This window comes from Puntigrus tetrazona, chromosome 17 (assembly GCF_018831695.1).
Source record: "Puntigrus tetrazona isolate hp1 chromosome 17, ASM1883169v1, whole genome shotgun sequence".
NCBI classification, from domain to species: domain Eukaryota; kingdom Metazoa; phylum Chordata; class Actinopteri; order Cypriniformes; family Cyprinidae; genus Puntigrus; species Puntigrus tetrazona.
In genome coordinates, this window is record NC_056715.1 from 1,574,422 (window position 1) to 1,589,255 (window position 14,834).

Below are 14,834 nucleotides of genomic sequence, written 5' to 3' on the forward strand. Positions count from 1 at the left end.
TCTATGGGCCTCTGTTCAGTAGAGTTCAGTGAGACACAGATTTCAACAGAAACACAGTCAGACAGCAGTGAAAACAACATCACTGTCATTACACTCGATTGAGTAATCATACTTTTTAATTAAATAAATGCTTCGCTGTTCTCATTAAACTAAAGACTAAAGACTCGTCTGAGATCAACGGTAAGACACTTTCATGTGTTTACTTTGAGTAGTTTCCTCACCGGCTCCAACCGAATGGCGTTAGACCCGGTCTTTGTAAAAATAGCAAAATGTTAATTTTTTTCCTTCATACTAGCATGACAACTGCTAGTCGGTATACGACGTTTGCTCGTTGCGTTTGTGTTGTTTTCATTTAATCCTGCAGTTCGCGGCTAAGCAGCTAATGCTAAAGGCTTTGTGTTTGTCGGTTAAACGAATTAAAACAATTACCTGTCACAATACAAACGTAAAGATGCTTAAGGACAGCTCATTGGCGTTGAACGGTTCATTATTGATCTACAGGAGATCGTGACACTGTCAGGTTCGTGCTGTCAGTCGTTTTACTCCAGTTTAGGAAGAACAACAAAACCTGCATCAGGTTTCTTGAGTTGGACCGGATTGACTTCAGTGCATCTGCAGAACATTATTGCCATCGTGTCATATTTGGGAAACATTTCACGTTAGTATCGGATCATATTAAGGATCGTTTAATGTTTTGGGTTTATTATGATCGTTGTGTGTAGGAGCATGATTATGTCATGTTTAGGATGATGCATCATATGACATATTTGTGGTCACGTCATTAAATGAACATTAGGATCCACAGGTTATAGGCCCTCGATGACTCAGAGATAATTAACTCAGCTGTCAGTTATCAATGTTCACATTCGAACAACTGTAATTAATGAAAATGAATTGTTACGAATTAATAAGCAGATTAAACTATCTAATGACATGTTTTTTTATATAACATTTAGCCTATGCTGTCACTGGCATATACTTTGTTTAAGCGTAACCAGTGTAGACTGGTATGAATAATACAATTCTGAATTTATTTTAAATAACATTCAGATCTACTTTGGGTGTTATAGTCATATATATATATATATATATATATATATATATATATATATATATATATATATATATATATATATATTTTTTTATTCTGTTGTTTCATGGAATGATTCCCATTTGATCATTAAGATTGAAATGTATTATTATGCAACAGTTATGCATTTATGTCCTATTTTACTTAATTTTATTCAGTGAATTGTTTCAGTTGTTGTTGTTTGTTTGTTGGGGACAGGTCAACATGGCCTGTAGTTAAATAAGTTGGGTATATTTACTTTATACATATATACTTGGCCATTTTTGGTTACAATAAATGAACTTATTAGAATTACCAACTGGATTGCATAAAATAAAATGCGATCTAATAAGCATCATACATCTACAGATGTAACAATAAACAAAAATGATAGCTGTGCAAGCTTAAGACCATAAGTTCTTGCACAAAAATGTAACCTTCCTATGTACTGCCACAAATCTGAGCCCCCTCTTAAGACTGGAATCCTGAAGTCATGTCATGTTTGGGGTCATACTGAAATGCTGTAAGCGTGCTGTCTGTTGTAAGTCCTTATGAGTGATTGCTTGGGCCAATAGCACATGAGCTCTAGATACCAAACACCTAAGTATTCAGAAAACATCCTTAGATGTGTTTTGCTGTTTCAAAAGAAGCCATCACAAGACATGTGGCAGGCTGATACACCGGCATTGTACACAAATGTTTCGCAATGTTTATGCCCGGCTGGTATTACGAGGGCTATGTTGAAAGTCAGCAAGATAATTCAAAGCTTACACCACAGACACCCCCCGCCTTGACCCAACTGATTCAGACGGTTTGCATTTAGGTCATGCCGGCTGAGTCTTAACTGCACATGTCTGGCCAAGCCCTGTCATGCTGGAGAGAGAGAAGCTTCTTGAATGACATTGCAGGATCCTTATGGAAGTGTTTCTTTTGAGTGGAAGCCATGACTGATTCCTGTAACATACCGTTCAGAAACAAGGGGTCATGTTCCCTCTCAGTCCTCGAAGAACCGGCTTGACCGTGCAACTTTAGGAGAGTTGTGAAATGGCAGTGCAATGGTTTAGTAACTTTGTAAACATGCAGTGAGAGGGCAACAGGGTCTGATTTTACGTTAATATCTTTTAAGAGACAGGGGACTTTCCCCATGAATGGCATACATGGATTTTAAGCCGTGTGGTATTTACAAAGATGCCCCACATGTGTCCAAAATAAGATCAGGTCTAACGATCTGTTTTCTTTTCTTCCACAGTGTTTGGTGTAACGTCTTTGAGTCAACGACTCACTAATATTTGCAATGGAAGAGCTTCATGTCCATTGCCTGAAATGTGTCAACCGCCGATGTATGATGAGACCAGAGCCTAGCATTTCCTGTGACCTCATGGGCTGCCCTCTTGTATGTGGGGCGGTTTTCCACTCATGCAAACTGAATGAACACCGTTTGCTGTGCCCATATGAAAGAGTCCCATGTCTGAACCGTGGATTTGGATGTCCATTTAACCTCGCCAGGGTCAAAATGGCACAGCATCTTGAAACGTGCCCAGCCAGCGTTGTGTGTTGCACTATGGAATGGAACCGATGGCCAGTTAGTTATGCCGATCGTAAGTCCTACGACAACTTGAGTAAGGAGGTCTGTGACGTGGAGCAGCTTGACATGGCGTTGGCCCTCCAGGATCAGCGGATGTTGCTGGAGTCGCTTAAAGTTGCAACCACTGTGACAAAAGCTCTGGAGGAGCAAAATCAGGACAATTCCAGCCCCCAGGGTTCAGACCCGGAAAATGAATTAATTGAAACAGACGAGGAACCTTATGGTGGACCTTACACAATTTCAGTGGAAAACAGTGGAGGCTTTGCTGCCACTTTAGACGTTCTCCGTAGTGCAAAAAATATTGACTTGATTGTGGAGAATTTTGATGGTGAAGAACAGAATGGAGGTTGCAGTGGTGTCAGAAATGGCAATGGGGACTTTAGCAATGACACAACAAAGGAAAGTGACACTGATTCTGATTCTGATTTGGGAGCGGTAGGTGGGGCTGATTGTCCATTTCCAGTAGACCCTGAAGACGAAAGAGATGATTGGTTGGAGAACAGTGGATGCGGTGAATCTTCTGAAGAAGAAGGCGAAATGAATGGTGGGATAGAACTCAGTGGACTTCATAATGAAGGAAACACTGACAGCCAGGTTAGACTCGAAAGGGACAATGCCTCTTTAAACATAAGGCAGGTTTTACCTGATCATTCCATACCTGTTCTAGCACGGGAGCCTGAAATGCCCCACTTCCCCCAACTACCTCTTCCTTTACCCATCCCTGCGCCTAACCTGATGCACAACAATGTTCTGCACCATTTGCCTTTTAGAATTGAGGACCGATGGCTGGAGCGCAAGTTGGAGAATCTCCAGGTACTCCGAGGAATGAATTTGTTTACAATTAATGGCCGAAGGACTCTGTTTTCTGACCCCTATTTATTCAAAGCCAAGATGGAGGACAAGGCGGTGGACACGTCAGACCTTGAGGTGGCAGATGATCCGATGGGTCTTCATGGCATTGACCTTATCACTGCTGCCTTGCTTTTTTGTTTGGGAGACTCACCCGGAGGTAGGGGCATCTCAGACAGTCGTTTTGTAGATGGGTATCGAATTGACTTTGGCACACAAACCTTTTCCCTCCCTTCTGCCATACTGGCAACCAGCACCATGGTAGGTGATATTGCCTCAGCATCTGCCTGTGACCACGCCAGTCCACAACTCTCTAACCCCAGCCCATTTCACACTCTCAGATTAGACCTCGTTCTGGAGTGTGTGGCACGCTATCAGACCAAACAGCGTTCGATGTTCACCTTCGTATGTGGACAGCTGTTTCGCAGGGATGAGTTCTCCTCCCATTTTAAAAACGTCCATGGTGACATACATGCTGGCCTCAATGGTTGGATGGAGCAAAGGTGCCCATTGGCGTACTATGGATGCACCTACTCACAAAGAAGGTTCTGCCCTTCGGTACAAGGTTTCAGAATCATCCATGACCGACACCTGGGCTCCTTTGGGGTGCAACCAGGGTTAGCAACTTATCCCAATGAGCCTCTATCTAGAACTGACACCTGTCAGTTTAGGTCCCACTGTGACCACCTTAGTGACCTTCCCTTTGAGTTACTCCAGCACATTGCAAGCTTCTTGGACGGCTTTAGCCTATGCCAACTCTCCAGGGTGTCTCGCACTATGAGGGACGTTTGTGCCAGTCTTCTTCAATCTCGTGGCATGGTGGTCCTGCTCTGGGAGAAGACAAAGGGAGCTGATGGAACCACATCCTGGCAGATACAAGACAAGGTAATCAAAAAGTATTCACCTTGTTGTCTTGAAGCACCAAGCATAAAAAAAACTATTTTCCGCAATCTAAACTTGCTGATGTTTTTCATTTTAGGTCTGGCGGTTCAGCACAGCGTTTGACACTGTGAACGAGTGGAAGTTTGCCAACATATCCAGCATGGCCGACCACCTCAAGACATGCAAGTTTAACACCATAGCTCGGAGAGAAGAGGCTGTCCCACTTCCATGTATGAGTTTCACAAGAGAACTTACAAAAGAAGGACGCTCTTTACGTTCAGTGCTCAAACCAGTGATATAGACTGTAGTCAAAATGAGCATTTAATTTTACAATACAACATGCCTTATGTATTTAGATGAACTGTGGAATTTGTTTGGTGACGTAATCATTAAAATAAGAGCCTCAACTTAAACCACTTTTGGAAGAGATGTTTTTTTTTTAATAAACAGTAACTACCTGCTGTAGTGACAATGGTTGTGCTGTCCTGCACTTTTGATACAGTATATTCAGAGTTTGTTTTTTTTGTTTTTTTACAAATTCATTGCTTTTGTTGATATATGTAGCTTCAAACCAGAAACATTACATTGTTAAATGGTGATGACCAAACAGAAAACCATTATCTTTATTTTTGTAATACAGGAATAGTACACAAGTATTTCTATAGCATAAATCAGTGGTTGTCAATTGGTTTTACTTTTGGACACAAAAAATAGTGACCGTATACAATGCTAGATATAATCTGTCTTTATAGTTTCCTTGGTCATGTTTTTTCCACCCAAGTTTTCCTTCTAGAGGATGAATGTCAAGGAAATTGTCCATTTTGACATTTCGTTCAGTAGATGAATTCGATTAGACGTTGTGACATTTTTCTCTATTTACAAGTCCGTTATTTTACTGCCCTACTTAATCATGACTTTATGGTTAGTTTCATTCGATCGTTTCCTTTTTTTTAACTGCTGTTGCTGAACAGACCTGCAAAACATTAACTGAGAACCACTGACGTACACCTGATTTCTCTCTCATTTAAAAGTCTATAAATGACGGTCTTAGAATTTTTTCCTATATCAGTTTGTCAGAACAAAATCAACAGTTATTTCTCTGAGAAGCATTTCTATATATATATATATATATATATATATATATATATATATATATATATATATATATATATATATATATATATATATATATATATATATATACTTGATACTGTCATACACAACACTTCCAGTGGTCATCCTCTGTGTCTTTTAAAAAGTGAAAGAATTCATGTAAATGTACTTAATCTCGATGGCATGTCCTTAATGAATACTTTTTACAATCTTCCTGATTGTGAGTGACTGCGAAAAACCTGCAGGACAGGTACAAGACTGCAGTTGTAACCTGACTTTTGGTTGCACACGGTACATGTGCCGATGTACTTCTCTGTCTCTCAGGGGTTAACATCAAGCATATGCCATTATAGGCAGTTCATCTGTGAGAAACTTGACACGAGCTTGTGACTCTCTTCCACTTTTATTTGTTGATGGTTAAAAAGTCAAGTTTACAGTTAAGATGTACTGTAAGGCTGATGATGCAGCTTTTTTTAAACAACGTTGCTTGGGCTCTTTTCCACTGAGAATAAGTAACACATTTCTATCTGGATAATTTAGATCTTTAGGTCTTGGGCACTGTCTCACCTGGTTGCCCATTGACGGCAACATCGCTGGAAAAGTTGCACGGTGTATCATCAGCCTTATAACTCTTTTCAGTTGTGCTGTTCAATGTTTCAGTTTGCTAACATTCTGAAATGTTGCGTTTTTTGTTTTTTTCATCTGGAAAGAAAGCAATTCTCTCAGCCTTGTTTAAAGGATTAGATGTGTGATACTGTATGTGCTTTCTGTGAATTTTCAGTATGACTGTCCTTACATTTTTGTTGAGAGATGACAATAGAGCAATATTCGGAAACATCCGAGTTTCTGAGTAATCTAATTCTAGCATCTTTGACAACTGAAGATTCATGAAATGTCTATTTTTAAAGAATTTTTCAGTTGACATCAGTCGACGTGCAATGTGTTACATTGTCTTTGCTTGAGTGTTTTTTTTCCCCTAAAGGAACAAAATGCATTTATATATTGCATAAAGCCTTATTTCTTTTTTTAAACAATTGTGATGTTTGAATTTATTTAAATATATTTACTCTAGGTTTTACAGCCATATATATATAGTAATATGAGGGAACTCAGGTATTTGAAGAAGAGTTGTGGAAAGGTCGGGGTTGATTATATACTGTGTGGTTTCCGTCGTTTGTTTGTTTTTGAAAGGAATGTACATTTACTTTCCATACTCTGACAATTTTGTAATACAGTTTTCATATTTGCGATTTCATATGACCTCATGCATGTTAGTTCTCAAATCCATTTTTCTATTGTAAATAATCAAAATGTTTGCCCATCTAGGTTAACTAACCTAAACAGTTGTTTCACCCCAACAGTTGTCATTATTTGCATTTTTTTTATTTTATTTAATAAAGTGTGAGAAATCCAGGTTGTCAGTGTGCCATTTGTTTAGGCTCTAGATATGCAGCCAATCAAGTGTCAAATATACACACGTTAATTACTTGAAGTGCGTGCTATTGCTTCATTTATATATATATATATATATATATATATATATATATATATATATATATATATATATATAAAATATTCCTTTATTTTTATTTTGTAAAGTGTCTTACCACTAGGTGCTGCTGCTGTATTCAGAATCATAATATGATCATTTAAAAAAAAATGTCTTTAGCAGGACAATTTTTCTGAGAGATACAAATTTGTTAGTAAATCAATGATTTTGACTTCTTTAAAGTTGGATTTGGCTATTGAGTAGCCTATAAATCACCATTAATTAGGCCATACTTGTATAAACAAATACTTTGTCTCCTTTTCAGTTTCTATCTCAGCCATGAAAAACTATGATAAATGTCATGAATGGATCTAAGACTGAGGGGCTGGACTGTGGTCAGCTGGAATCATCTGCTTCAGTAACCTTAATGGAAATTGGCTTTTACGGCAGAGGTTTAGACAGACAAATATTAGACCCAGAACCACCGCCACATTTCATAAGCTAAACATAGAAGCACAGCTTTCTGGAGCGATAATGTACTTCGATAAATGATGCATACCTTCATGATAACAATCTTTACAGAGACTATGGCTATATCCTTAATCCTCAAGGAGGTATGGTGTTTTTAGCAACAAATCTTTTGTCTGCTTTGCATTGTAATTAGTATTATGTAACACCGTAATTACCAATTACATAATGAATGAATGGTTCCTTAAACCATTAGCCCATTAAACAGGCATTAATGGTTTCCATCATCTCCTAAAACGAACGAGATCATTTAATGTAATCTTTAGAGATGGGGTGGCTTTAATAGCATCTTGGTTAAAGAAATCGGCTCTTTTCAGTTTGCAACACTGCAACTGGAAGGAAAAAAAACAACAACAGGAAAACATCAGTGTAGGCGCGAAAAAAAAAAAAAAAAAAAAAAAAAAAAATCAGACGAGATTAAAATGGCATCCTGTTCAAAACATCCTTAATTAATCATGCATTATTGATATTCAGTTGAGTTTGAGACTGATTACGAGTAATCTTTTAATTAAATGATGCCTAAACATGGCTTTTAAAATTCATTATCAAAACTGGATTGAAAATACAGCAGTAACATCTGAGACAAAAAAAAAAATATATTTATTGCAATGCAAAGTCTTTTCAAATCCAAAGAAGTTTAATGTCGACACAGAAGCTTTTCGACAACAGCAGCAATGTTAAGAATTAACAATATCATTTTAATATAATTTGCTGAGACACCAAATCACACAATAGTGTCACATGTAACATGTACACAGTAAACAAATAGATATCAATGGAATCAGAAAAGAGTCACTCCTTTTTAAATTCTTGCTGCTTTTGCCTTATTTTGCCACAACATCTATATATTTCACAATATATAGATGAGAAAGCTCCTTGATGGATTTGTTTCTTAAACACGCTGCTTTTCACTTCATGTGATGTTATTTAATGGACTGCAATGGTGTGGATTATTGCTTTTTTTTTTTTTTTTTTTTTTTTTGGACGGCACCCATTCACTGCAATGTTAAGTTTCCACAAATCTGCGGAGGAAAAAAAGATCTAGATCTGGGACAGCCTGAAAGCAGGTACGTTTTCAGCTAATTTTCTTTTTTTTTTTTTTTTTTTGGAGGGGGGGAACTCTTCTTTTAAAGCAGACTTTGCATTGCGTAGAACTGATTGTCACGGTGAGAGAATGTCAGCGGTATTAAAAGCATGACAGCGGTCTCCGTGGGAGGAAGTGGCGTGGGGGTCTGTACGGTCATCCTCTAGAGAACAGCTCGCGGATAAACAAACACATCTGCACTGCGGTCGACTCCAGCTCTTATCAGTTTGAAGAGCAGAAGACAGCGATGATGAAAGTCCCGTCACACTAAAACGGCATCAGTCATCTCGGTGCGGGATGCGGGATGCTCTTACTTGGGTGATGCAAGATGAAATCTTATGCAAAGAACTCAAACTTCAGATCCCAGGCCACCACTATCTCATCTGATTGAAGAATCTCATGTGAAGTTGCCAAAAACATCCTCAGATCTAAAAGGAAGGAGGGTAGATTATGAAAGATGGTTTTTGGCACAGAACTAAAGCTAAATTGAAATGGTACTTGTGACTTTTTTAAATTCTGAGTTTGTGTCTTTCATGACTTTTTGCTCAGAATTTCAAGACATAAATGTACATAACCTCAGAATCCTGAGGGGGAACAAGTCAGAAATGCAAAGTAGAAATGCAAATTGTGAGTTATAAACTCTCTGAGAAAAAAAAAAAAAAAAAAAAAAAGGCATTTATTTATTTTTCACTTTTTTTATTCATTGGTGGGACCAAAATGATAAAACCTTTTTTGAATGTGCTCCTATTATGTGTCATGAAAGGTTCATATTTTGGTTTTGGGAGTCCCAAACAGTGGCAAAAAAAATTAATTTGCATTTTCAGTCAGAAGTGGGCAGGCGACATGCTAATATTTCATGCTGACGTCAACATTTCAAAACCAGCTCGTTTCAAGCAGTCGACTTTTTCTTTTGAGATGACTTTATACACGGTGCACTTTCAGGTTTCAAACTTTGCAGGATGTTTTCATTCGCTTAGAGATGCGTTACACGCACGATCATTTTCAAAAATCTATAATGGGGCATTAAAAATATTCTGTGGCAGAAACAGGCTTCTATAGTAGATACTAGATTAATCACTTTTATTTATATAGCGCTTTTAACAACACAGAAGCACTGAACAGTATAAAATAACTCTGAACATTATAAAATTAATACACGAGTTTCAAAACTTACAGGAACAGTTCACCCAAAAATGAAAATGACCCCATAATTTACGTTCCTCCAAGCCTTTCTAGGTGTATATGACTTTCTTCTTTCAGACGAATAAAGTTTGAGTTTTTAAAAAAAAATGTATCCTAGCTCTTCCAAGCTTGGTAATGATGCTGGATAGTGGACTTTATTTTGAAGCTCCACAATTCAAATATATCCATCATAAAATGGCATTTAGTATCGCTCTATTCTCATTCATCTGTTCTCTTCTGACCTCACATCATACGTCGAGTCAGAGGTCAGCCAAGAATCCAGAACTCGGCTCTCTAACGTACAGAAAATGATGACGTCATTTCAGTTTTTGAGTGAACTATTCCTTAAGATGGTATCATTTATTATATCTGACTATAAAACAAATCGTAGTCTTCTTGCATGCAAACTTTCGACACGGAGGCTTTTTGAAATGACATCTGTTGCAGCTCTATGAAGTATGAATGGTTGTAGTATCAGTGTACGGCGTTCATCACTGTCATGTGACCTACCAGTGTCGGCCACTGCCATTCACGGTTCCTCTGCCTCAAGTATCAAAGTGATCTTGTCAGAAATATTAGCTCATCTGAGTACTTTTTGCCTATTATTTCCTGAATGCTGTCGATTCGGATGGACTACTCTCTTTCACGTGCTGTTTTGGTCTTGGTTTTGGAATAAGGCTATACGCAGCTGTTTTGCTAGCATTCAGAGGAGCCAGAAGCCCATCAGCGGCTCTCAGCGTGTATCAGGTACCTGTCCGCCTCCAGACTCTGAGAAGGTTCCAGCTCGTTCACCATCATCTCAGCGTCGGATGAGCTCTGGTGTGCACATGCTCTCTCATCAGTCTGAGTGCGGATGTCGTCTGCACTGCTGCAGAGAACACATTATTGATGACCACGCTGCACTTATTTATACAATATTGTCATTGTATACATGATATTGTATTTTGCATGACAGGTGACGTCTAATTAATCTGCAGTGCAGGCATCAGGAACGTCGGTCCTTTTATTTACGGTTAAGGACAGGGGTCACCGAGTTTAGCTTCAACCCTATTCAAACACCCCCGAAGCAGCTAATCAAGGTCTTACAAAGAAAACTTCCAGGCAGGTGTTTAGAGGTGAGTTAGAGCTAAAAGTTTGATGACTCCTGGTTTCAAGAAACCTTTCAGCACTTTTTGTCCTATATGTATAAAAGACGCATTCTGCTCTGTGCTTAGATTTAGAAACTGAGACCTATGTTTGATTTCAGTGCAAATTAATTTAACTCATTCTTTTGAAGTTTAAGTTTAGTTTTAGATTTAACACTTTAAAAAAAAAAAAAAAAACACAATATTTATTAAAAACCTACACTGAAAAATGACTTGTATGGTGGCCAAACAGTGACCTGACAAGTAACATATAAAAAATGTTCATCTATAATAAGGCGAATTAAGAAAAATTAAGCAAGTTATTTTATAAAAAATTAAATAATCCTTCACTCTAATAAAATTATATATTAAAACTTTGTATTTTATTTAAATGTTTAAAAATTCCAAAAAATTTATTTAGTGTACTTGATGTACTAAAAATAAAAATAAATAAACACCATATGTTTATGATATTTATTCAATAAAAAAAGTGGAAAAAAAAAAAATTACTGAATCGTCAAAATAAAAACTGAATTAAAATACGAATAAACACTATTTTAGTTATACTAAAGTAACTGTGACAGCTGCTTATTCACATTTTAAATATTTGTTTTTAGGATCTCTATGATTAAGCATGAGCGAACTGCCTGGTGTGTGAGACAAATTGATTTGTGCTGGTCACTGTGAGGTCAAATATGAAATGTTCGCTTGTCAGTCTGTTAGTTGAGGTGTCAGCGTGACGGACAGAATGACAAACGGCTGCGCACTTCAACCAAACGATCCGCCGCGACTCACATTTTTCCTGCCGACAGGCGAGATTCTGCCACAGGTAGGATGGTCCTGGATTCTCTGTTGTTCTGTGTCGACCTAAAAATGAAAAGTGAAAGTTCAGTGTGATGCACGTACCCAACTGTAAAATGCGTAAACGTCTTCTTTTATATTCCCCCGCAGCTGTCAAGATGACATATTCCATTCAGCCGAACGGCTTGTTAAGGAAAGAGGCAAAGCAATTCAGCTTGTAATAAGGCTGAGAAAAATGCTTATTAGTGGATACGGACTGCAATAGAAACCTTTTCAGTGTTGCCAATTAAAAAACCTCTTCTGTTGTATGAATACACCGTTTCTGTATCTATAGTGGACACTTAATGCACTCAAAATGCCATTACATTAGTTAAAATAAAACACAAGTGGGTTTTTTTAAAGAAAGTTGGTACTTTTTCGCTCTAAATTGAAGAGAACTGACATTATGCATTCATTAAATCACTGCAACAAAACAGCAAAAAAAAAAAAAAAAAAAAAAAAAGCTTTTATGCATTTAAGCTAATTAGTTCGATATTTTGCATGTAATACAACAACATTCATGCATTTTAATTGAGGCTACTAGCGAACGCACAACTTGAATTCCCCCGATGACGTTTACTGGATGAAGAGATGAAAACAGATTCAGGAGAAGTGAGAGACTGCAGATACTCACTCGTACTCCTCTGGACACATGCTTACAAATGCAACGGGGCTGAGAAACACAGACAGCAGAGTGAGAAAATATCAGAGACGTCTGCAAAGAAAACTTCATTAAAGCTGAGGGGCAAAAAAAAAAAAAAAAAAAAAAACGCTTCAGCTTTCCCCCGAAACCCTTATAAGTATCATTTGCGATACATGCGGTAGAAATTATTTAAAATATTTTTATGCAATTAATACATAATATTATTAGAGATAGTTGTAATTTGTGCAAAGCAACAACAAACCCCAAAAAAATAAAAAATAAAAAGTAATATATTCATAATTTGTAAAGGATGGTCAATTTGTGTGAAAAAAATTTAATACAATAAAACGAAACAAAAAGTTGACACCATAATTGAGGTATAGTTGTAATTTGTGCCAGATGAAATAAAATATTAAAATGCAATTTTTAAATGCGGTGGAAATGACACCATAACTACAGGGAAAGTAGTAATTTGTGCAAAATGTAAAGATAATTATCCATGCTATATGAGTTAATGATAATTTAACTCAGTTTGGATCATTGTAAAAAAAAAAAAAAAAAAAAAAAAAAAAAAAATAAAAATAATAAATAATAATAATAATAATAAATATATATATATATATATATATATATATATATATATATATATATATATATATATATATATATATATATATATATATATATATATATATATATATATAAAATGGACATTAAGCGTCTGGGTCTGGGAAAAGAAATAAAGCAAAACATAAAAATAAGCCAAGTATAGCAAAAATGATTTCATTTTAAAAGGACAAAAAACAGCTGCAATTGACAAAACAGCTCATGACATGTAATAAAGACACTCGACGCAAAACTACTATTCTCTGTGCTCTGACGTTACAAAAGCCAGCGAGAACAGCTGGTTTATTTCAATATTAAAAGACCGCCGTGAACATGATAAATGTCCTGTCTCTTCATTTCCCCCTCGATCTCACTAAACAGACACCTGATTGCTTTTGTAATTAAATTCGCATCCACGAGAGGGAAGCAGCATTTGTGTGTCGATGTTAAAGCGGCAGCTTTGGAATTACATCAATGAGCGGCCTCTTATCTGTTCCAGCGTTCGAACGACACATGAATAGACCTTTAGTAATTCATGAACTCAGAGGCAGAGAAGCGCGTTTCCCACGAGGCCGAGCGAGAGAAACGCCATTCTGTAGTCAGCGTGTAAATATAGAAAAGTACAGTTAATTCTTGCACTTTTTTAGTAAAGAACTAGAGAGGAACGATGCTTGCCCGAATGTCTGCACTAGACGAACTCACGTCTCTAAATGCTCCTCCTCCAGGATGGCCTGCACGGGCAGGTAGCCGAGCCGAGGGTGTTTGGTGAAGTACTTCTTTGAGCGGAACTTGTTTTTCAGCACCTTGGTGAAGTCACGCACATCTTCTCCTGAGGTGGTCTGTAACAGAGAGGCTGTAGGGAAATGTTCTGTTGTGCGTGAAGAATTACAGAGGCAGGGACAGGAGAGTTTCGGCACTGGCTTTAGAAAATTCAGGAAAAAAAAAGAAAAAAAAAAGTATGCACCTACACACGCGCACAAACAATAAAGTAAATGTAATAATATTATATATATAATATACATATGCACACACACATCTAATATATATATATATATATATATATATATATATATATATATATATATATATATATATATATATATATATATATATATATATAAGTTTTCATATATACTTTAAAATATAATTTATTCCTGTGATGTATTTAAATATAGCACTTATTTAAAATAGAAATCGTTTTAAAGATATTAATGGTTTTATTCACCAAGGATGTGGTAAATTAGTAAAAAGTGACTATAGATTAGCATTGTTAGAAAAGAATTATATTTTGAATCCTGAAAAGAATGAATCACTAAATATGTTCCATCACAAGTGTTTCCAACATTGTAAATTCCAATAATAAATCAGCATATTAGAATGATTTCTGAAGGATCATGTGACACTTAAGACTGGAAAAATAGCTGATGAAGATTCAACTTTGCATCACAACTTTTTCAGTTTTTTTACTAGTCTTACTGATCCTAAACTTTTGAATGGCTGTTTGTGTGTGTGTGTGTGTGTGTATATATATATATATATATATATATATATATATATATATATATATATATATATTTTCCAAATTTTATATATATGCTGGCACTTTTTAAGGCTGCAGCTACTGCAGCTACTACGTTTTCTACAAAGGTTGAAAACACAAGGAAACCCAGGCGTCTTCTAGATGCTCACAGGGGTGCAGTACTCCACCATTGGATAGCTGAGATGATGGTCCTTGGAAATCCTTCCCGAGAAAAAACACATCTGACACACATTGTAGTTGAAGTGCTTCAGACTCCGATACCTGCAGGATAAACAGGTGCTTAACAGCAGCGATGACTTT

General features: G+C 36.7%; 2 protein-coding genes across 17 annotated transcripts in view; one reads left to right on the forward strand and one right to left on the reverse strand.

Moving 5' to 3' along the window:
* Positions 1–6,911, forward strand: fbxo30a (F-box protein 30a). Its single transcript, XM_043262861.1, has 3 exons — positions 1–180; positions 2,319–4,388; positions 4,483–6,911. The coding sequence occupies exons 2-3, from the start codon at positions 2,364–2,366 to the stop codon at positions 4,684–4,686; spliced, it is 2,229 nt and encodes a 742-aa protein (XP_043118796.1). The 5' UTR covers positions 1–180; positions 2,319–2,363; the 3' UTR covers positions 4,687–6,911.
* Positions 6,912–7,074: 163 nt separating this feature from the next.
* Positions 7,075–14,834, reverse strand: part of LOC122361837 (utrophin-like) — a 28,295-nt gene continuing 20,535 nt past the window's right edge. For 4 of the 16 annotated variants that reach the window (XM_043262864.1, XM_043262869.1, XM_043262870.1 and 1 more), the window contains 6 exons: positions 14,684–14,795; positions 13,697–13,914; positions 12,380–12,418; positions 11,701–11,772; positions 10,533–10,649; positions 8,480–9,027 (listed from right to left, as the gene is read on the reverse strand). In XM_043262864.1, the coding sequence (XP_043118799.1) occupies positions 8,997–9,027; positions 10,533–10,649; positions 11,701–11,772; positions 12,380–12,418; positions 13,697–13,914; positions 14,684–14,795 (589 nt within the window). In that variant the 3' untranslated portion in view covers positions 8,480–8,996. Of the gene's footprint in view, positions 7,848–8,479; positions 9,028–10,295; positions 10,650–11,700; positions 11,773–12,298; positions 12,419–13,692; positions 13,915–14,683; positions 14,796–14,834 lie in introns of those variants that run through there. The other 12 variants (XR_006253029.1, XM_043262871.1, XM_043262865.1 and 9 more) reach the window with 12 other exon arrangements.